The 24,825-nt window shown below is 41.9% G+C and overlaps 1 protein-coding gene across 5 annotated transcripts in view; it reads right to left on the reverse strand.

Moving 5' to 3' along the window:
- The window catches only part of LOC138350661 (uncharacterized), a 34,762-nt gene that overhangs the window by 7,006 nt on the left and 2,931 nt on the right, over nucleotides 1-24,825 (reverse strand). For 2 of the 5 annotated variants that reach the window (XM_069301786.1, XM_069301785.1), the window contains exons 2-3: nucleotides 16,207-16,323; nucleotides 12,500-15,660 (exon numbers count right to left, since the gene is read on the reverse strand). In XM_069301786.1, the coding sequence (XP_069157887.1) occupies nucleotides 12,500-15,155 (2,656 nt within the window). In that variant the 5' untranslated portion in view covers nucleotides 15,156-15,660; nucleotides 16,207-16,323. Of the gene's footprint in view, nucleotides 1-3; nucleotides 4,209-12,499; nucleotides 15,661-16,206; nucleotides 16,324-24,825 lie in introns of those variants that run through there. The other 3 variants (XM_069301787.1, XM_069301788.1, XM_069301789.1) reach the window with 2 other exon arrangements.

Below are 24,825 nucleotides of genomic sequence, written 5' to 3' on the forward strand. Positions count from 1 at the left end.
AAAAAGACACACATGAGATATACTCACTGTCATTACTGCTATGTTCTAAGATATAACAGGCAGACATGCTAAGACTCTTACTGGCGGGAACTCACCTAGTTGTGCTTACGGGGGGTTGAGCTTCGGCTCTTTGGTCCCGACTCTCAGTTAACTGGTGTGCAGGTTCCTGAGCCTATTGGGTTTTAACATATCTACATTTGAAACTGTGTATGGAGTCAGCCTCCACCACATCACTGCTTAATGCATTCCATTTGTTAACTACTCTGACACTGAAAAAAAAAAATCTAATATCTCTGTGGCTCATTTAGGTACTCAGTTTCCACCTGTGTCCCCTTGTTCGTGTTCCACACATGCTAAATAGTTTCTTAATGTCCACCCTGTCAACTCCCCTAAGAATATTGAAGGTGATTATCATGCCTTCCTTTACCCTTCTATCTTCCAGGGACGTGAGGTTTAGCTCCCGCAGCCTTTCCTCGTAATTAATTCAACCTCTCAGCCCTGGGACTAGTTTGGTGGCATACCTCTGAATCTTCACTAATTTCGTCTTGTGTTTAATTAGGTATGGACTCCAGGTTGAAGCTGCATACTCCAGGATTGATCTGACAAATATGGTGTACAAGGTTCTGAATGATTCTTAACACAAGTTTATAAATGCAGTTCTTATGTTGGCCAATGTAACTGTTGCTGATGATATTCTTTTTTATTTTGTATTTATTTATGTATACAAGAGTTTTTACATTCTTATAAAGAGACAAGCATGCATCGCGTTTCAGGCAGATTCTTAATGTTAATTTTCCCAGGAAATACGACTCCTGTGAGAGAATGGTCTCTCAGGATTCTCCCACATCTGACTTGAATGGCTCATTGCAGTACACAGTGCACCGATCCTTGTGCACAAGCCCTATCTCTGTTAACCCTGGATAGTAATCTGTCGTGTTGGGTATCTCCGGGATGCCCATTTAAGCAAGCATGCGTTTATAATACGGAGGCCGCCGTATGTCCAGGCAGGAAGTAGATACAGGGAAGTTACTGGCCATAGGGTCAGTGAGTGCATAGGAGATGCAAGCGTGACAGAGGGAGAGGAGACGCCAGCGAGGCGACTGACCTCTGGGGTCAGCGCATTGGAGAATAACAACTGTGACGTGGTCGTGACGTGTTCATTACGTCACCTCTGCTACTGATCAGGGAACGATCAATATGATTGGTTCCCACTCATTTGCTGCAATGCTATTGATCAAATTGTAATCCCTTGTGTGTCCCACGAGATGCCCTACAGCCGCTGGCAAGGGCATTCACGTGAGGGAGCCCTTGCATAGAGGACGTGTCCTGTTCTTTCTATCGGCCAATAGACAGAAGAACACCGTCCATTCCTCACCGTGAAGTTAAACTCAGCGTCTTTTCGATTTACCAATGCTCGCCCAGAATCGCAACTGTGAATATATCGTTCAGAAGCCTAGTGACAAAATCACCAGAGTGAAACAGACTGGTATCAGGTAACCCCTGGTGACAAAGATCGTTGTGAGGGACCTAGAGTGAACTAAGGCAGTGCCGCTGCCTAAGTAACCTGTGTGTGACTTTACCACATTGTACCTCATGGTATCATATAATCAGCCGCCAGCCGCCACTCGGTCCAGAGCGTGTACCTAGTACCTCGGTACCTCGAGCCGCCCTGCCTCACACTATGTGACGTCACCACCTTACTCACCGCCTGTGCCATCAAATGTGTGTGCGTGTGTCTGTTGACATACAGCGCGCCCTCGTGCGAGTACCCCCGTGTCAAGTATGGTTTGTGAGAAAGCCTGTCGCCATGTGGGACATTTGGGCTTGACTCTATTTATTTAATTATTAAAGTAATGAAATCAATTACGAAGGACCACCTGCTTTTATAGAAAAGAGGGAAACTAATAAAAAAGTGATCATTAGAAATTCCTGTAAGAACCAGTGTCTATGGCTAAATATTAGGAAGTATAATCACTTAAATAATTAATGGGCTGTATAGATAATTTACTTGAATCAAAGCCTCAAACACCTACATTGGGGGGTTATTGCTAGAACTTCATATACGTCTAGGAACTAGTGTGGTTCGTGCACCAGTTCATTGTGTAATAACCTAATCTTATGACCAATTAAAGAAATCAATAGAAAATTTATCACCAGTAAATATCATTAACATCAGAAATTAATCGTTCTAATAAACACGTATTATCTCCAGTGTACACAGCATTCCATTAAATGATAAAATAAAATAATGAGAATTTGAATAATTAAGGAAATACGAAAAGTCTTAGCTTGAAGACGATTTCAAAGACATCAGTTACGAATCATCCTCGGGATCTCCGGAATTCCTCGTAGAACACTGGGAGATGAATAACACGGGTAAGGTAACAGCTCGTGGATTCTTCACACGCGAGCTTTAATTTAAGAGATATTACGTAGCAATGCACTAGGCTACTAAAATATCTATATTCATGGAAATGGAAAATAAATTAGTTAGAATACTAACATGGGTTTTGTTGAGGTTGCTCAATGTAACGACAAGCTACCCCGACATATACAATCTCTAATGATGCATCAAAAGGGACTTATATATATATACTTAGCTAAGGGGTACAGATTAAGTTGAGGCTTGCCGAAACCGCATCCCAAGCTCCACTCTCACAATGGCGAACACGTGGTTGATAGCTTGGCTTGAATGTCGACGCGTTTAGTTGGCCGGTCACGACAGATCACGTAGAACAAAATTAACTAGTTCTATGATGAGTATCAGGTTAAATCTTGCTGACAACTTCACCGTAACGTGTCCTAGACTCTGACACCAAAACTTGTTGCTCAATTCCGCAACATGTGACTTCACGCCGCACTCTGGCGTCTTGTCCGAAACGCTACGCGTACTAGTGGCTCTACAAGAATGTAACAACTCTTGTATATATCTCTCTCTCTCTCTCTCTTGTCCTCCTCGAGCCACAAATCACAATGGCGTCTCCCTCTCCGCTCGCGTCTCGCATTCGCCACAGAAATTATTTATCACGAATAATATTATTTCGCGTAGTTGTGGCTAAAATGCTTTAATAAAGACTGGGTTGTAATTCTAGGGAGTTAAATATTATTACTTTCTCGTCTTATGGTAGTAAGCAAGAAATGGAGAAGATTTTAGTTTTCTCCCTGGCATTCACGCGTGACGTTAAATTTATTACTTGATAACAATTGGAACTAAAAACTCTCGATTTGGAATTATTTGGGAGTTATGTTATCCGTAAATAATTATCACATGGAATACTGATGATTTTAGAGAATCACATTCAATTCTCTAACACACTGGATATAAATGTGTTTAACTAGGTAGAATCTGACGCAATACTGGAGCTTGGTTTCGTAAGAATTCCAGTATTATTATACAGATATGATTATTAGTTCATGTGAACCCTACTGTTAGTAAATTTTTAGTAACTACAGTAATTAGTATATTTTAACACTAGTTTATAATAATAATACAATAATATTGTATTAGTGTTGGAAATTTCCAACACGCCAATGGTCTCACATCAGAACGAGCGCCCAGCTGTCAGGCCACCTACTAGTTCTTGCATAAATGTGCCTGAGTGAGTGAATGAATGAGAGGTACCCTACCTGTAAGTACAAGATCTTGTTGTGGGATATTTGGGTTTGATTCTGATTAATTAATAATTAAAGTAGTAAATTAAATTACGAAGGACCACCCGCTTTTAAAGTAAAGAGGGAAACTGAGAATTTCAGATCATTAGATAAAATTCTAGAGAAAACCAGTGACTATGGATATGACTAGAAAGTATGATCATAAGAATAATTAATGGGCTGTATTATTAAAACCAAACCTCAAACACCTACATTGGGGGGTTATTACTGGAGGTCAGTACGTCCAGGAATCAGTGTGGTTCGTTCACTAATTCTATTAATAATAATCTAATCCTATAATTAATGTAGAATATAATATTATTCATACAAAGAAGAACATGAATATGAGCATAATAATGAATTACAGTAAATCACACATTATGTTGAAAACATTCTGAATGTATCAAATTGCGATGTTATGAATAAAAGAAATAAGCCTTAGCTGGTAATAGATTCCTTTAGATAACCCTGGCAGTCCTCTTAATCTCCAAGTCTGGTACACCGACGTCTGACACGGTTAACATGGAGAAGACAGCATGAGGAATTCGTCTCTCGAGCTGCAAAATAAATAACTACCAGTAGCAATTGATTTAACTACTCAATACATATTCAAGATTATTGATATCTACAGAGAAATTTCTAATCACCTGTTATTAGGTGTTGTCGTGCCGCGTGACGCGCAATCACCCCGCTATTATTAAACCTGTAAATGATGCATCAAATAAAAGGTACTTAGCTGTGGGCACTGTGTAAGTATTAAGATTGCCGTAATTTCGCATCCCAGGCTCCGGTGAACCTATCCTGGATTGATGCGTTTCAAGTTGGCTGATCACGTGTCGTCAGGAACCAAGTCTAGGGGTCCCTTATTTAACACCAGCACTAGTTGAAGATATTATCTGCAAGGTCGTTCACGCATCACAGTGGCGGCTTTCATCTGTAGATAGACACACGTGTCCTATTTACTGGACAATGGCGTCTTTTGTGCGTACGTTAAGCGCAGGTCTGCCTCTCTTCGGTTCCCCACGTGTACGCGTACCGACTCCCTCACCGAGTGAGCATGGCCTCGCGTCCCTCCCCCCACGCCGAGTCGACGTTCATTACACAAATTATTGGCATGAACATTAATATTTCTCGCATTCGCGCTTGAAACTCTAAAGACTGGACGGGTTTATTATTTAGAGGAACGAAATATTATTATTTAACTATTTAAGAATAGTAAAGATACAAGGGAGAGGAATTAATGTCTCCCCATGGCATTCATTGATGACGTTAACACTATCGCGAGGTAGACGGTATAATTCTAACGCTCTATTCGGCTTTTAGTTAGAGAACAATTCGTCTGCAATCAGTTGTCATACAGAATGCCTTAATTATGGAGAATCGTATTTAATTCTCACACAAATTGTATATAATGTGTTTTACTGTAAAGAAATCTGACGCAATACTGGCGTCAGATGACGTGAGAATTCTAGCCTAATGCACAGATGAATTATTAGTACAGGAGAATTCTACGAGTTGTTAATTTTACTTACTACAATATTAATATGATTAGTAATAAGTAATGAGAATACAACAATGCTGTATTCGATGTTGGAAATATCCAACACTTGTCATTGTTTTATTGTGTCTGTCTGTGATGATCTGATGAATCAACTACAGTTCTCACCTTCTCATACCTGACACAGGTATAGGTGAAGACACCCCTGACGGTGTATGCGTGTTTATCTGTGTGGTATCACAACATTACACTCGTCTGTGAATGTGAGCTTCACATACACCACACATTTAGTTATTGTGTAATATTATTATTGTGCATGTTATTGCCTGTCCCATTGAGAGTGCCATTGTTGAGTTATTGCATATCATCGTTCTGGCTCCCAACCCCCCCCCCCCCTCACTCGAAACTTGAGAACTACGGTAATTCGTCACTGGTCCTACGTCTGTCAAATGGTTAGTGGCGAAGGCAGGAGAGGGGAAACGGATTGGAAAAGGGGATTGGAAGGACTGGGAGACAACGATTGGAGGAAATTGGAGAAATAGGAATATGGGGGAACAAGTGACTTGACCACCTGCCTAAAGGGTAATTTGACTTGAATAGGATATGGCAGGAACTGCCAACAAGGAGGGGGGGGGAGAGTGACCAGAGGGTCGGACTGACAACTGGGGAGGGGAAGGCAAAAGGAATAAGGCAATGGGGTAAGGGGTGAATGGACAAGGACAAAAGGAAGGGGAGTAGGACGGAGAGGGGAGAGCCATGAACTGAGCACCAGATTATTACAGTGTGTTGTTGTAAGGTTAAATGATACCATACATATTATAGTATTTTCCATGTATACTGTATATTCCTTTTCCAGGAGAAAACCAGTGAGATGACAGTGAGTAAGGGTTAGTCTGAGTGATAACCTGAATTATTGTATACTGTGTTATTATTGATTAATTTTTTTTTTTGAGATATATACAAGAGTTGTTACATGGTTGTAGAGCCACTAGTACGCGTAGCGTTTCGGGCAGGTCCCTGGAATACGATCCCCGCCGCGAAGAATCGTTGTTACAACCAAGTACACATTTTACTGTTGCGTTAAACAGAGGCTACAGTTAAGGATTGGCGCCCAGTAAATCCTCCCCGGCCAGGATACGAACCCATGACATAGCGCTCGCGGAACGCCAGGCGAGTGTCTTACCACTGCACCACGGGGGACTGAATTAATTGTGATTTATTAATTGCTTTGATATTGTGATCCGTGTTGTGTTTTAATCTTGTGGCGTGTTATTAATTAAGCAGTGTGTAGTGAAGCCTAGTGTTAACGTGTTCTGATTTGTCTGCGTGACAAGGAATTTAGGTAATCTTCAATTATTAATTGAAAAGTCAGTGAAGTAATTTCCATTGTTGTGATAACTGTCCGTTGAAGCATTGTATTTAACGTAATTAGTCCAGGGGGTGACTATAATTCTTGTTTGGTAAGCTGTATTTTTTTTGTATTGCTTAGTCTTGCTTATATTTTTTGTTTTGTATTTCCATATCTTGTGTTTTGTATAGTCCATGTTTACATGTTTTTTCTTTAATCTCATTTATTACCTAGGTTTCCTAGCCTAGCCATACTCCCTTACTCCATTGTACCCCTGTAAGCCCCTTTTGTGTTTGTTTTGTACAGTATTGTGTATATATTTTTCCCTATTTTATAGCTTTTTTCTACTTATTTCTGATTCTACAATCAGCTTCTTTTATGCAGACAAGTATAGACCCAGAACTTAACCTCTTATCCACCATCTATGACAATAATCACTTTAATGATCTAAATTGCAGATATTTTGCAGCACATGATGTAAACAATGTATTAACTCATAATCACAATATCTCTGTAATCAATTTGAACGTTAGATCCCTAGGTAAACACTTCGATGATGTTAGTGCCTTGATTGAAGCTATTGACAACAAATTCTCTTTTATTATACTTACTGAAGCATGGTTGAAAGAGGATACTACTCAGCTCTTTAACATGCCTAACTACTCAGCAATTCACAACTGTCGTCAAATTCAGAGAGGTGGTGGCACTGCTCTTTACTACCACCAAGAACTAACATGCTTAAAAGAAATTAGAACTAGAGACTGCTATGGGGAGTATATCTTCGCCAGCTTCAGAGTCAAGGGTGCCGAGTCTGTCCTGTCTGTGGGTGCAGTCTATAGAATTCCCAACACTGATGTGTCTGTATTCAACTCAAACCTTAGAAATCTAATACTTGATAACAGACTGAACAAAAACCACCTAATTATCGCAGGGGACTTTAATATTGACCTCTGCGAGCCTGAACACCCTACTGCTGTTAGCTTCCTCAACTGTATGAATTCCTGCCTCCTCATACCCTTAATCACTAGACCTACTAGAATCACTGATAGCACTGCCACGACTCTAGATCACATCTGGACCAACATAACCTCTCCGCTTACTTCAGGTATAATCACCGATAGCACTACAGACCACTACCCCACATTTCTCTTAACTAACATTAGCAAACCACCTCTAGAAACAAGGGAGTTAAGCTTTAGGCTGCACAATGAAACTGCTATAAACAATTTTATAACTGCTGCTGATAATGTCAACTGGGAGTCCGAGTTAGGTAACATAGGGGACATCAACCTAGCAGTGCAATCTTTTCTACAAACAACTCTTAGCCTTTATAACACCCACTGTCCTAGGCTTACAAAACAAGTCACAAGCAAAAGGCTTAACAATCCTTGGCTTACAAAGGGAATACTGAAATCCATTAACAAAAAACACGACCTTGAGAAGAAGTATAGGTTAGGAATTGTCTCCAAAGAATTCTCAAAGAATTACTCATTATTGCTAACTAAGATAATTAGACGAGCCAAAACTAATTACTACGAAGATAAATTTACTCAAATAAAGAGCAACATTAAACAAACTTGGAGCACAATTTCACAAATATTGGGATCAAAGAAATCTTTAAATAACAAACCGACTCTCCTGTCTAATAACGATGGTCAGCTTTCAGCCTCTGATTCTGCTATTGAGTTCAATAGGTTCTTCTCTTCCATTGGTTCATCCCTTGCAAATGATATTCCATCTTCCAGTACTGACATTAAGGACTATCTTACAGGTAACTATCCACAGTCTCTGTACCTAAAGCCTATTAACTCCACTGACGTCAATGAGATAATCCTTTCCCTTAAAACCAAGTCTGGTGCCCTTGAGGAGATACCAACTTTAATTTACAAAAAAGCCTCCAGATCTTTAGCCCCTGCTATTGCTTTGCTCTTCAACAAGTCACTTGAACTCCAAACCTTTCCAGATATTCTAAAAAAAGCGAGAGTAACGCCTGTCCACAAATGTGGTGACCCCACAGATGTTAACAACTACAGACCTATATCAATCCTGCCAAACTTGTCAAAAATTTTTGAAAAACTTATATACAAGCAGCTTTACTCATATCTAGCCAAACTCAATATACTTAGCCCTTGCCAATATGGCTTCAGACCCAAAAAAAGCACTAACGATGCACTTATTAGTATGCTTAACTCGATTCATACAGCTCTTGATAAAAAGGAGCTCCCTGTTGGGTTATTTGTGGACCTGCGTAAAGCTTTTGATACTGTCAACCACCATAACCTTCTTCTTAAATTACATCATTATGGAGTCAGAGGACACTCCCTACAATACCTCGAGTCCTACCTTACTGACAGGCTCCAATATGTTTCTGTGAATAATACAATTTCTCCCACCCTACCCATCAACATTGGTGTTCCTCAGGGCAGCATACTTGGCCCTCTCCTCTTTCTCATCTACATTAATGACCTTCCAAATGCCTCCCAACACCTCAAATCAATTCTATTTGCTGACGACACAACCTTCATTTACTCCAGTCCTGACCCTCTTGCTCTAAATGCCACAGTAAATACTGAGCTAAATAAAGTCCATCTTTGGCTAACTGCCAACAAACTCACCCTTAACATTGACAAAACCTTCTATATTCTGTTTGGCAATAAATCCTCTAGTCTTATAAATCTCAAAATAAACAATACCCAAATTTGTAACAAATTAGATGGCAAATTCCTTGGCATTCTCATTGACCACAAGCTGAATTTCCAGGGACACATTCTAAATATATCAAAAAAAGTTTCAAAAACTGTGGGCATTCTTTCTAAGATCAGATATTATGTACCACGCCCTGCTCTGGTGACTCTCTATTACTCCCTTATCTATCCTTATCTCAACTATGGTATTTGTGCTTGGGGTTCTACTACCCAAAATCACTTACGTCCTCTAATTACCCAACACAAAGCCGCTATTAGAACAATATCCAACTCTGGCCCCAGACATCACTCGGTACCCCTACTCAAATCTCTTAATATGTTAGATATTAAGTCACTGCACATTCTCTCATGTGTATTATACATATATAAAACGCTAAACTATAATGCCAATCCTGATCTTAAAAGCTTCATAGAAGGTTGTAACAGAACCCATGAGCACCACACCAGAAATAAATACAGTTTTGATATTCCTAGAGTACGTCTTAATCAAACTAGAAATGTTCTACAAATCAAGGGGCCCAGAATGTGGAATGACCTTCCCAACCATGTTAAAGACTGTACCTCTCTCAACCAGTTTAAGATAAAAACTAAACACTACCTAATAAATTCCCTGTAATCTACCTCACTCCTCTATTGTCAACCCATGTCTGTTATTTTCTTTTTATTTTCTTTTTTTTTTCTTTTTTTTTTAATCAACACTGTTTGTCAACCTATTGTATTTGTGCTGCTTTTTCAGTCATGTTCCCCCTTTTTTTTTATCTTTATTTGTATTTGTTCTCAACATCTTTTATTCTTTATGCTCAATTAGTATTAAGTTCTTGATATTAATGTTTTTCTTGCCCGAAACGCATTGCGTAATAGTGGCTTTAGGCATTGTATGTACTAGCTCTATCTATATATCAATCCATTAATGTAACATCACTTGTATGTATATACCTTACCTGAATAAACATCTGAATCTGAATCTGAATCTGAATCTGTCTTAAATGATAGCCTTGAGTTAACGTAATTTGCATTATTGTAATTTGTAAGGGAGTAGAAATAGCCTAAGCTACTCTATCCCTTTGAGATGTATTTCTTTCTTATCTCAATAAACATACTTGAGCTTGAACGTAATTTGCCTTGATTAATTAACTGTCTGTTTGACAGTAATTAATGTGGGTAAGAGAGAGAGAAAGGACAGGAAGCATCGTGAATCTTGCAGGGAAGGAAAGGATTCATCGTGAATCTTGCAGGGAAGGAGAGGAAGCATCGTGAATCTTGCAGGGAAGTAAAGGAAGCATCGTGAATCTTGCAGGGAAGGAAAGGATTCATCGTGAATCTTGCAGGGAAGGAGAGGAAGCATCGTGAATCTTGCAGGGAAGGAAAGGAAGCATCGTGAATCTTGCAGGGAAGGAGAGGAAGCATCGTGAATCTTGCAGGGAAGGAGAGGAAGCATCGTGAATCTTGCAGAGAAGGAGAGGAAGCATCGTGAATCTTGCAGGGAAGGACAGGAAGCATCGTGAATCTTGCAGAGAAGGAGAGGAAGCATCGTGAATCTTGCAGGGAAGGAGAGGAAGCATCGTGAATCTTGCAGGGAAGTAAAGGAAGCATCGTGAATCTTGCAGGGAAGGAGAGGAAGCAGCGAGAATACAAAGCGTTGCATTAGATCTCATCAAGCAACAAACTATGCTGACGCTCAACAATGAAGCTTTTGTGTCTAATGTTGGAATTATTTCATATCACCAACATGTCTCAAAACCAATATGTTGTGAACATATTAGGAGGTCCTGTGTCATATTTGTATTATATTGTGAATGTCTTGACCAAGAGTCAAGGCCACAGTGGAAGGTCATTTGGATCAAGGTCAGAAGAAGGCAAAATGGACCAAGGATCAAGTTCTCAAGGCCATCTGTGTCATGAGTCAAGGTCACAGGTAAAGCTTATCTATAAAGGCCGCCAAAAGTCAAGGTTATCTTCTTGAGATGATTTCGGGGCTTAGCTTTCCGGCGACCCGTTCCTTGACCAGGCCTCCTTGTTTGTTATCAGGTCAAAAATAAAAATCATGTGAACCAAAAGTATGGCGTCGCTAACTACTTCAAGTAGTTATTTATACTCAATAATATATACAGCAGCAGAAAGTTTGGAAGTTAGCTGTTCAAAGAGATGAGAAAAGATGAGATGTGAAAAGATGATGATACTTTTCAAAACGCTTGTGCTCTCTAGAGTGGAGTACTGCTGCACAATGACAGCACCTTTCAAAGCTGGAGAAATTACTGACCTGGAGAGCGTGCAGAGATCCTTTACTGCTAGAATCCACTCAGTAAAACATCTAAACTATTGGGACCGACTAAAGAGCCTAAAACTGTACTCCCTTGAGCGCAGGCGAGAGAGATACATAATAATTTACACGTGGAAAATATTAGAGGGGCTGGTCCCAAACCTGCACACAGAAATAACATCACATGAGACCAGAAGACATGGCAGGATGTGCAGAATACCCCCGTTGAAAAACAGAGGTGCAACTGGTACTCTGAGAGAGAACTCTATCAACATCAGAGGTCCGAGACTGTTCAACACGCTTCCACTACACATAAGGGGCATAACTGGCCGACCCCTCACAGTGTTCAAGAGAGAACTATCAACATCAGAGGCCCGAGACTGTTCAACACGCTTCCACTACACATAAGGGACATAACTGGCCGACCCCTCACAGTGTTCAAGAGAGAACTATCAACATCAGAGGTCCGAGACTGTTCAACACGCTTCCACTACACATAAGGGACATAACTGGCCGACCCCTCACAGTGTTCAAGAGAGAACTATCAACATCAGAGGCCCGAGACTGTTCAACACGCTTCCACTACACATAAGGGACATAACTGGCCGACCCCTCACAGTGTTCAAGAGAGAACTATCAACATCAGAGGCCCGAGACTGTTCAACACGCTTCCACTACACATAAGGGACATAACTGGCCGACCCCTCACAGTGTTCAAGAGAGAACTGGATAAGCACCTCCAAAGGATACCTGATCAACCAGGCTGTGACTCATACGTCAGGATGCGAGCAGCCGCGTCCAACAGCCTGGTTGATCAGTCCGGCAACCAGGAGGCCTGGTCGACGACCGGGCCGCGGGGACGCTAAGCCCCGGAAGCACCTCAAGGTAAGGTTCAGGGAGTTTGTCGCCCTTAAGGTGGCTATATTTGTAAGCAACGTGTCTGAACTATCATATTAAACCTGAGGAATGAAGCACTTCGTCTATTGTTTTGTTGTTAATATGACACTTAAAATTATGTGGAAAACATAAATATTTACCTAGGTCTTCTAGACTCGGAAGGCTTGGCAGGTGATGTATGAAGACAGGCAGTTGATGTAGTGTGAGGCGCAGGTCAAGGACTTCGAGGGTGTGAGGCAGGAGGGGTATGGCTGCTTCAGACAAGTAACCTTTAAACCACTTTAAGGTACACTGACTGCCAGGGGCTGTTAGCCTTTCCAAAAATTTGTATGATAAGTCGTTATTTCTGCTGTAAAGAGGACCTTCAAATTGTATGTCTATGGTTACTACATTATTTGCAAGCTCAGACAGTGCAGACAGGAGTTGGTTTAATTGTGGTGTATCGTCTAAGCACAGGAAGATTTCCTCAGGCGTCACCTCCCTCAGAACAGGCGGCAGGAAAACACACGAGAGAACACTGCTTATTGACCACTTGTGTTTTGTACGCAGCTTCTCACACACGGCTTGGATGACGTGCTTACTCTCGCGGGACTCTGCTACGTGCTTCAACAGCTCGTCATCAATCGATTTTTTTCCCATTTCGCACAGAAGATCAACTATATGAGTAATGAACTTGTGCTCTACTCCTTGGGCACTCAGCACACCGGTAGTGCTGAGTAAAATGCTCTGCCATCTGGAACGCTCAACAATTTCGTCTGTCGTGACGTCTGATTTCTGCAGATGATCTGGCGAGAAACCTATTTGCGTATGCACAACATCCTTCAGGAGGTCAGTAATTCTAGAGCTTTTCTCTGACACACACTGTTGTTCTCGATAGTCTCCTTCTCCCTCCTTCCTCAACTGAGCGACCAGCCCCCTGCTGGCACAATACTCCTGGTACCTGGCGTGAAAATAACCAAACACCGTCACCACATCGAGGCCCCGACGGTAGCTGGTTCTTGTTAAATAGTTGGACAAGACCTCCTCCTGCGGCAGTCCCAGAGTGTCACACTTCTCCCTAATCTCCGCTTCTGTCTCTGGCCAAAGGTCGTACTCCTGCCTCTTGATCCCTCTTAAACTGACCTCTTCAAAAAACCTCAAAAACTTCTCACAACTTCTTTTGGGGTCAGTCACCTGATCTATGAGTCTGGACACCAGTTTTTTGGTTATGAAGTCATGAATCTTCTCATAGACTTGAGTGTTTGTGGTGAGACTGTTAAATTCTTCTGGAGCCTCGACGCACAGCAGCGCCAACAAGATCAAGGTGAGTGGAGTGTTGAGGTACTCGCCCAGGAACTCACTCATCTGTTCCAGCCGCTGGGTAAATTTCTCTTTGACACTCTGTTGGCTCTCTTCCTCCACCAGCACCTTGGTGATTCTCTCGGCGAACTCCGCGTGACGTTCTGGAGTGATGCCCAAGACGAGGATGTTGTAGCAAGGTCTGGTGTGTGGGACGAGCAGTGACAGTTGTTGGTCCCACCCCGGCCGTGTGGTTATCACCAACCTCACATCCTTGCCAGGCAGGTGCAACAGCTCCTTCACCAGCCTTCTTGAATACTTGTTGACCTCGTCGTAGCCGTCAATCAGGACTAATATATTTAAGCTCAAGATTGTCTCCTTAAATAATATGAAGTCGGCATCAGAATCACGAAGTGTTTGAGGCAGCAACTGGCGGAGGAGATCATCGAAGGTATTAAGATGTGTGTTCCTACACTGTACATAGAAAACGAGGTCCTCAGTGCCCAGGTGACGTATGGCAGCAGGGTCCTCTACCCACTTCTCGAGGATGAGCTTGAGTAACGTTGTCTTGCCCATACCACCTTCCCCCGTCAGGATGACACACTGAGGGACTCTTCCGTCCTCTCGTCTCATACTCAAGATGTCTTCATAGTTTATATCCCGATTCCTAGTAGCATGGGAGGGTCTTGTGTTATCCTGACCCTTGGTCGCGTGGGAGGGTCTTGCCCCTATGACGGGATTTTCAAGGAGTCGCAGTTTTGTAAAAGCAAGACTTGGGTTGTAGTTAATGTTGAGGTGGAGCCAGGGTGCGGGAAGAATCTGGTACAGCAGTTTATACACCTCAGTTAGTTCCCACTTGCTCGTCTGCTTAACCTTTTCTGTGATGTAGCTTTTGTATTTCTTATTGTCCTGATTGAACTGAGACAAGTGCGCCACATCTGAAGGATCCAGCGGCTCTCTGACCTTCTCTAGCAGAGCACCAATATACTCTTTGACATCTCTGGTCACGTGGCTCACATCCTGGCTGTTTGTCCTACACCGGTCGCCGGCCTCAGCCAGCATCTTGGCCAATAAGTCACTGAGCTCCGTCAGTGTTGACGTAAGATCTTGCTCTGACATTCTCACATTATCATGGGCCAACGTGTTTCGGTGTTGCTTGAGGCTGTAAATGAGGTGTTCAAGTGATGGTCCCTGAGGCCCTGGAGTGGTCCACGTGGGGTCATTCATCTTAGCCAGACCACACACATGTTGCAGGAGTTTATACAACAGGGTGATGTCAAAAGTTGCCGCGTCAGAGGAAGCTTCGAGTTTATCCCTCTGGTAATCATCGAAGATACGCTTGTACTGAGTATTGGTGTACCCCAAGTCCTGAGTGAGGTAAGTCCCTACTGGGAAGGTGCCCCGGTACGACCACATAAACACACTTGCTAGCGCGTCTCGTCCTGCCTTAGTCACAGCCAGTCCATACCACAGTCTGTTCACATCTTCCAGTTGGATAACGGGACTTAAGGCCGCCATATTGAGCCGTATGATTCTCCTCACACAAGTGTTATCAAGCTTCACAAAAGCAGTAAATGTCCCACGCTGGTTTTGTTATTATATTATGTATAAAAATATAACATTGTTTCCCACTGTTGGGAACAGGAAACTTGTGAGGTTTATTGAGGCCTTCTTAAGCCAACGACGGTCCTTCCTCAGGATTCAACCCTGACTGATTTCCGGGTACTTAGTTACTGCTAAATGAACAGAGGTATCAGGTGTAAGGAGACATGTCTTGACGTCTCACACTGCAAATGAATCAAACTCGGGTCCAGTCGGTAATGATCCGGCTGCTCCAACCACAATACAGTTCACTTAATTGATTACAAAATATATGTGGTTTCCAAATAAACCATAATTAAGGAAATGTGTTCACGTGTAATTGTTGTTTATGCAATGTACTGTCCCAACTTTACTGGTTATTTTCAATTTATTCAGTTTTAGTTCATTTCTTCTGTCTTCCTAACTCTCAGATTTCTGGCATCTGGAAAAAAACATGTAGCATTTTTAATACAAGATATTAGTGTTAAATATTGGGTCAGAAATACATTTTTGAATACAATAAAACACATAAAATTCCAAAGCCTGCTTCCTGTATATTTGTTTTATTTTATATCATAAAACTTTCCATGTTTTAACATAACTCCTGTTATCACTGACTGTTGACTTCTGAGTTTGAGTAATAATGGTGCTCATTTTCTCCCACAGAAAATGGACGTGTGAAGTTGGGAATGTTATTATCTGCCATTATCTTGTTCTTTTGAGGGCCTATTAAGATTATGCAGTTCAATTTGGTCACCGTACAATATAAATGATATTGTATGGTGACCAAACTGAACTGCATAATCTTAACAGGTCCTTACAGAACAAGATAATGGCAGATAATAACATTACCAACTTCACACCATCCATTTTATCAAGCTAGAACCTTGGGGCTAGCCTCTCTCACCACTATATATAATGGACTAATTTCACTTGAACACGAAAAGGGAAGAATGACAATTTATGACTATTTATTGCCTGTCCCTACCTCCTCATCACAATCGACTTGAGAATGGTCCAGGACGGACCGAAACGTCGTCGTCCCTTCAACTTCTAGTGTGTGGTCTGGTCAACATACTTCAGCCCCGTTATTGTGACTCCTCGCCTGCATAAGAATGACAAAATTGATCTCAAGAATTAGAACCCTCCCGTACGAAGAGAGATTAAAGAAGCTTTATTTAAACATTCTTTGGAATACGAAAATTATATGTGACATAATTCATGTACACAAAAGGATGAAAATTTATATAAAAGATAATAATAATTTGTTAAATATATCACCACAAAATAGAACCCGAAACAATAAATCTGTATCTATAAAAATTAATGTCTATCAGAGGTTGAAGGCTAGAAGCTTGGGGCTAGCCTCACCAAATTTTTTAACAGTAATTGCTGTTGGGTACGTGCCCAACAGGGTATGGCATATATGAACCGAGTGCCATTTAACACAGTGCCAAAGTTACCCCCCCCCCATTACGATTTTGCAATATGTTAAACTGAATTTCGAATTATTAATTAATTTTCTTCCTAGGGTACCCAGCTGAACTTGTATTTTTCTTTCTCTCTACCTCCCCTCTCTTCCCCTCTCCCTTTCCAGCCTGTTGTCGTCGTGTCGTCGGGGTTAAAAGGCGCAGTAGTCACAATGAGACACTGAGCCGTGCCAGGTGACGAAGTGGTCACCACTGGGGCTTGGGGGCTCGAACCAGAGGAGGGAGGGGGTTAGTCAGGAGGATCAAAGGAGGAGCTTGGTCTGGGCCCCACTATCAACAGTCTTTCTTCTGAACTAGCAACAGTCTTTCTTCTGAACTAGCAACAGTCTTTCTTCTGAACTAGCAACAGTCTTTCTTCTGAACTAGCAACAGTCTTTCTTCTGAACTAGCAACAGTCTTCTGAACTAGCAACAGTCTTCTGAACTATCACCAGTCTTCTGAACTAGCAACAGTCTTCTGAACTAGCAACAGTCTTCCTTCTGAACTAGCAACAGTCTTCTGAACTAGCAACAGTCTTCCTTCTGAACTAGCAACAGTCTTCCTTCTGAACTAGCAACACTCTTCCTTCTGAACTAGCAACAGTCTTCTGAACTAGCAACAGTCTTTCTTCTGAACTAGCAACAGTCTTCTGAACTAGCACCAGTCTTCCTTCTGAACTAGCAACAGTCTTCCTTCTGAACTAGCAACAGTCTTCCTTCTGAACTAGCAACAGTCTTCCTTCTGAACTAGCAACAGTCTTCTGAACTAGCACCAGTCTTCCTTCTGAACTAGCACCAGTCTTCTGAACTAGCAACAGTCTTTCTTCTGAACTAGCACCAGTCTTCTGAACTAGCAACAGTCTTTCTTCTGAACTAGCACCAGTCTTCTGAACTAGCACCAGTCTTCCTTCTGAACTAGCAACAGTCTTCTGAACTAGCACCAGTCTTCCTTCTGAACTAGCACCAGTCTTTCTTCTGAACTAGCACCAGTCTTCCTTCTGAACTAGCAACAGTCTTCTGAACTAGCACCAGTTTTCCTTCTGAACTAGCAACACTCTTCTGAACTAGCACCAGTCTTTCTTCTGAACTAGCACCAGTCTTCTGAACTAGCACCAGTCTTTCTTCTGAACTAGCACCAGTCTTCTGAACTAGCACCAGTCTTCTGAACTAGCACCAGTCTTCTGAACTAGCACCAGTCTTCCTTCTGAACTAGCAACAGTCTTCTGAACTAGCACCAGTCTTTCTTCTGAACTAGCACCAGTCTTCTGAACTAGCACCAGTCTTCTGAACTAGCAACAGTCTTCTGAACTAGCAACAGTCTTCCTTCTGAACTAGCAACAGTCTTCTGAACTAGCACCAGTCTTCCTTCTGAACTAGCAACAGTCTTCTGAACTAGCACCAGTCTTTCTTCTGAACTAGCACCAGTCTTCCTTCTGAACTAGTAACAGTCTTCTGAACTAGCACCAGTCTTCCTTCTGAACTAGCAACAGTCTTCTGAACTAGCACCAGTCTTCCTTCTGAACTAGCAACAGTCTTCTGAACTAGCACCAGTCTTTCTTCTGAACTAGCAACAGTCTTCTGAACTAGCAACAGTCTTCCTTCTGAACTAGCAACAGTCTTTCTTCTGAACTAGCAACAGTCTTCTGAACTAGCAACAGTCTTCTGAACTAGCAACAGTCTTCCTTCTGAACTAGCAACAGTCTTTCTTCTGAACTAGCAACAGTCTTCTGAACTAGCAACAGTCTTTCTTCTGAACTAGCAACAGTCTTCCTTCTGAACTAGCAACAGTCTTCTGAACTAGCACCAGTCTTCCTTCTGAACTAGCAACAGTCTTCTGAACTAGCAACAGTCTTCTGAACTAGCAACAGTCTTCCTTCTGAACTAGCAACAGTCTTCTGAACTAGCACCAGTCTTCCTTCTGAACTAGCAACAGTCTTCCTTCTGAACTAGCAACAGTCTTCTAAACTAGCAACAGTCTTCCTTCTGAACTAGCAACAGTCTTCCTTCTGAACTAGCAACAGTCTTTCTTCTGAACTAGCAACAGTCTTCTGAACTAGCAACAGTCTTCTGAACTAGCAACAGTCTTCCTTCTGAACTAGCAACAGTCTTCTGAACTAGCAACATTCTTCCTTCTGAACTAGCAACAGTCTTCCTTCTGAACTAGCAACAGTCTTCTGAACTAGCAACAGTCTTCCTTCTGAACTAGCAACAGTCTTCCTTCTGAACTAGCAACAGTCTTTCTTCTGAACTAGCAACAGTCTTCTGAACTAGCAACAGTCTTCTGAACTAGCAACAGTCTTTCTTCTGAACTAGCAACAGTCTTCTGAACTAGCAACAGTCTTTCTTCTGAACTAGCAACAGTCTTCTGAACTAGCAACAGTCTTCCTTCTGAACTAGCAACAGTCTTCTGAACTAGCAACAGTCTTCCTTCTGAACTAGCAACAGTCTTCTGAACTAGCAACAGTCTTTCTTCTGAACTAGCAACAGTCTTCTGAACTAGCAACAGTCTTCCTTCTGAACTAGCAACAGTCTTCTGAACTAGCAACAGTCTTTCTTCTGAACTAGCAACAGTCTTCTGAACTAGCAACAGTCTTCCTTCTGAACTAGCAACAGTCTTCCTTCTGAACTAGCAACAGTCTTTCTTCTGAACTAGCAACAGTCTTCTGAACTAGCAACAGTCTTTCTTCTGAACTAGCAACAGTCTTCTGAACTAGCAACAGTCTTCCTTCTGAACTAGCAACAGTCTTCCTTCTGAACTAGCAACAGTCTTCTGAACTAGCAACAGTCTTCTGAACTAGCAACAGTCTTCTGAACTAGCAACAGTCTTCTGAACTAGCAACAGTCTTCTGAACTAGCAACAGTCTTTCTTCTGAACTAGCACCAGTCTTCTGAACTAGCAACAGTCTTTCTTCTGAACTAGCACCAGTCTTCTGAACTAGCACCAGTCTTCCTTCTGAACTAGCAACAGTCTTCTGAACTAGCAACAGTCTTCTGAACTAGCAACAGTCTTCCTTCTGAACTAGCAACAGTCTTTCTTCTGAACTAGCAACAGTCTTCTGAACTAGCAACAGTCTTTCTTCTGAACTAGCAACAGTCTTCTGAACTAGCACCAGTCTTCCTTCTGAACTAGCAACAGTCTTTCTTCTGAACTAGCAACAGTCTTTCTTCTGAAATAGCAACAGTCTTCCTTCTGAAATAGCACCAGTCTTCCTTCTGAACTAGCACCAGTCTTCCTTCTGAACTAGCAACAGTCTTTCTTCTGAACTAGCAACAGTCTTTCTTCTGAACTAGCACCAGTCTTCCTTCTGAACTAGCACCAGTCTTCCTTCTGAACTAGCAACAGTCTTTCTTCTGAACTAGCAACAGTCTTCCTTCTGAACTAGCAACAGTCTTTCTTCTGAACTAGCAACAGTCTTCTGAACTAGCAACAGTCTTTCTTCTGAACTAGCACCAGTCTTTCTTCTGAACTAGCAACAGTCTTCTGAACTAGCAACAGTCTTCTGAACTAGCACCAGTCTTTCTTCTGAACTAGCAACAGTTTTCTGAACTAGCAACAGTCTTCTGAACTAGCACCAGTCTTCCTTCTGAACTAGCAACAGTCTTCTGAACTAGCACCAGTCTTTCTTCTGAACTAGCAACAGTCTTCTGAACTAGCACCAGTCTTTCTTCTGAACTAGCAACAGTCTTCTGAACTAGCACCAGTCTTTCTTCTGAACTAGCAACAGTCTTCTGAACTAGCACCAGTCTTTCTTCTGAACTAGCAACAGTCTTCTGAACTAGCACCAGTCTTTCTTCTGAACTAGCACCAGTCTTTCTTCTGAACTAGCAACAGTCTTCTGAACTAGCAACAGTCTTCCCTCTGAACTAGCACCAGTCTTCTGAACTAGCAACAGTCTTCCTTCTGAACTAGCAACAGTCTTCCTTCTGAACTAGCAACAGTCTTCCTTCTGAACTAGCAACAGTCTTCCTTCTGAACTAGCAACAGTCTTTCTTCTGAACTAGCAACAGTCTTCCTTCTGAACTAGCAACAGTCTTCCTTCTGAACTAGCAACAGTCTTTCTTCTGAACTAGCAACAGTCTTCCTCCTGAACTAGCAACAGTCTTCCTTTTGAACTAGCAACAGTCTTCTGAACTAGCAACAGTCTTCCTTCTGAACTAGCAACAGTCTTCCTTCTGAACTAGCAACAGTCTTCTGAACTAGCAACAGTCTTCCTTCTGAACTAGCAACAGTCTTCTGAACTAGCAACAGTCTTCCTTCTGAACTAGCACCAGTCTTCTGAACTAGCACCAGTCTTCTGACCTAGCACCAGTCTTCCTTCTGAACTAGCAACAGTCTTCTGAACTAGCAACAGTCTTCTGAACTAGCAACAGTCTTCCTTCTGAACTAGCAACAGTCTTTCTTCTGAACTAGCAACAGTCTTCTGAACTAGCAACAGTCTTTCTTCTGAACTAGCAACAGTCTTCTGAACTAGCACCAGTCTTCCTTCTGAACTAGCAACAGTCTTTCTTCTGAACTAGCAACAGTCTTCTGAACTAGCAACAGTCTTTCTTCTGAACTAGCAATAGTCTTCTGAACTAGCACCAGTCTTCCTTCTGAACTAGCAACAGTCTTTCTTCTGAACTAGCAACAGTCTTCTGAACTAGCAACAGTCTTTCTTCTGAACTAGCACCAGTCTTTCTTCTGAACTAGCAACAGTCTTCTGAACTAGCAACAGTCTTCTGAACTAGCACCAGTCTTTCTTCTGAACTAGCAACAGTTTTCTGAACTAGCACCAGTCTTCCTTCTGAACTAGCAACAGTCTTCTGAACTAGCACCAGTCTTCCTTCTGAACTAGCAACAGTCTTCTGAACTAGCACCAGTCTTTCTTCTGAACTAGCAACAGTCTTCTGAACTAGCACCAGTCTTTCTTCTGAACTAGCAACAGTCTTCTGAACTAGCACCAGTCTTTCTTCTGAACTAGCAACAGTCTTCTGAACTAGCACCAGTCTTTCTTCTGAACTAGCAACAGTCTTCTGAACTAGCACCAGTCTTTCTTCTGAACTAGCACCAGTCTTTCTTCTGAACTAGCAACAGTCTTCTGAACTAGCAACAGTCTTCCCTCTGAACTAGCACCAGTCTTCTGAACTAGCAACAGTCTTCCTTCTGAACTAGCAACAGTCTTCCTTCTGAACTAGCAACAGTCTTCCTTCTGAACTAGCAACAGTCTTCCTTCTGAACTAGCAACAGTCTTTCTTCTGAACTAGCAACAGTCTTCCTTCTGAACTAGCAACAGTCTTCCTTCTGAACTAGCAACAGTCTTTCTTCTGAACTAGCAACAGTCTTCCTCCTGAACTAGCAACAGTCTTCCTTCTGAACTAGCAACAGTCTTCTGAACTAGCAACAGTCTTCCTTCTGAACTAGCAACAGTCTTCCTTCTGAACTAGCAACAGTCTTCTGAACTAGCAACAGTCTTCCTTCTGAACTAGCAACAGTCTTCTGAACTAGCAACAGTCTTCCTTCTGAACTAGCACCAGTCTTCTGAACTAGCACCAGTCTTCTGAACTAGCACCAGTCTTCCTTCTGAACTAGTAACAGTCTTCTGAACTAGCAGCAGTCTTCTGAACTAGCAACAGTCTTCCTTCTGAACTAGCAACAGTCTTTCTTCTGAACTAGCAACAGTCTTCTGAACTAGCAACAGTCTTTCTTCTGAACTAGCAACAGTCTTCTGAACTAGCACCAGTCTTCCTTCTGAACTAGCAACAGTCTTTCTTCTGAACTAGCAACAGTCTTCTGAACTAGCAACAGTCTTTCTTCTGAACTAGCACCAGTCTTTCTTCTGAACTAGCAACAGTCTTCTGAACTAGCAACAGTCTTCTGAACTAGCACCAGTCTTTCTTCTGAACTAGCAACAGTCTTCTGAACTAGCACCAGTCTTCCTTCTGAACTAGCAACAGTCTTTCTTCTGAACTAGCAACAGTCTTCTGAACTAGCAACAGTCTTTCTTCTGAACTAGCACCAGTCTTTCTTCTGAACTAGCAACAGTCTTCTGAACTAGCAACAGTCTTCTGAACTAGCACCAGTCTTTCTTCTGAACTAGCAACAGTCTTCTGAACTAGCACCAGTCTTCCTTCTGAACTAGCAACAGTCTTCTGAACTAGCACCAGTCTTCCTTCTGAACTAGCAACAGTCTTCTGAACTAGCACCAGTCTTTCTTTTGAACTAGCACCAGTCTTTCTTCTGAACTAGCACCAGTCTTTCTTCTGAACTAGCAACAGTCTTCTGAACTAGCACCAATCTTTCTTCTGAACTAGCAACAGTCTTCTGAACTAGCACCAGTCTTTCTTCTGAACTAGCAACAGTCTTCTGAACTAGCACCAGTCTTTCTTCTGAACTAGCACCAGTCTTTCTTCTGAACTAGCAACAGTCTTCTGAACTAGCAACAGTCTTCCCTCTGAACTAGCACCAGTCTTCTGAACTAGCAACAGTCTTCCTTCTGAACTAGCAACAGTCTTCCTTCTGAACTAGCAACAGTCTTCCTTCTGAACTAGCAACAGTCTTCCTTCTGAACTAGCAACAGTCTTCCTTCTGAACTAGCAACAGTCTTCCCTCTGAACTAGCAACAGTCTTCCTTCTGAACTAGCAACAGTCTTCCCTCTGAACTAGCAACAGTCTTCCCTCTGAACTAGCAACAGTCTTCCTTCTGAACTAGCAACAGTCTTCCTTCTGAACTAGCAACAGTCTTCCCTCTGAACTAGCAACAGTCTTCCTTCTGAACTAGCAACAGTCTTCCTTCTGAACTAGCAACAGTCTTCCTTCTGAACTAGCAACAGTCCTCTGAACTAGCAACAGTCTTCCTTCTGAACTAGCAACAGTCTTCTGAACTAGCAACAGTCTTCCTTCTGAACTAGCAACAGTCTTCTGAACTAGCAACAGTCTTCCTTCTGAACTAGCAACAGTCTTCCCTCTGAACTAGCAACAGTCTTCTGAACTAGCAACAGTCTTCCTTCTGAACTAGCAACAGTCTTCCTTCTGAACTAGCAACAGTCTTCTGAACTAGCAACAGTCTTCCTTCTGAACTAGCAACAGTCTTCCTTCTGAACTAGCAACAGTTCTGAACTAGCAACAGTTTTCCTTCTGAACTAGCAACAGTCTTCCCTCTGAACTAGCACCAGTCTTCTGAACTAGCAACAGTCTTATGAACTAGCAACAGTCTTCCTTCTGAACTAGCAACAGTCTTCTGAACTAGCAACAGTCTTCCCTCTGAACTAGCAAGTCTTCATTTTCAACTTAAGTTGCACTTAATGACAGAACCAGTAAGATCCAGAACCAGTTATATATGGTTACAGCCACGGTGTAGCCATATATAACAACTGGGAAGTGTGGAAGGTCACCCCACACGCAGATATGAAGATAAGACCCACAAGAGACTGATAACAGTGATAGGAATCATGGCTGCTGATACTGGCTACATATCCCCCAGAAGTTGCACATCACATGTAGCGAATTGATAAAATCATCATTATTTAACATCTGCGTGTAAATATTTAAAGTTAAAAATATACAAAAGCTTTATGTAATATATATATATATATATATATATATATATATATATATATATATATATATATATATATATATATATATATATATATATATATATATAAAACGCACGACCCAGCAGCAAGGAATCAAGCCTTCACGATAAAATATCGCCAAGATCTGATTCGTGATCAGATATACAAGGCAGAAAATGAAATCAAAGACAACAAAGCGCAACTACTTCATGCTACAAACGAATGGAGAAACAGCAACATCGACGAAAGTCTCTCGTACTCGCATTGAACAACACCTCGACATCCTCACAGACCGACATCACCTCAGCACTGAAACAAGGATAATCAAGAAACTAACAACGTTATATGGAGGACCTATGGCAATTCCACGACCAAGAGATGGCTTCCTGAACCTTGCAGGAATCAACCTCACTGAGGACCAAGTCTCTCTCCTAAATCTGGGTATAAACTGTCACGTTATATCCAGACCGAGTGAGATGGCCCGGAAAGTGGAGCTGGAGATTCTGTTGGACGACATGTTCGACCTCGAAGCACAAAAGAAGGTCACCACCAAAGATACCTTACAAGCAGAACTGATTGCGGAAG

Source organism: Procambarus clarkii, chromosome 46 (assembly GCF_040958095.1).
Source record: "Procambarus clarkii isolate CNS0578487 chromosome 46, FALCON_Pclarkii_2.0, whole genome shotgun sequence".
NCBI classification, from domain to species: domain Eukaryota; kingdom Metazoa; phylum Arthropoda; class Malacostraca; order Decapoda; family Cambaridae; genus Procambarus; species Procambarus clarkii.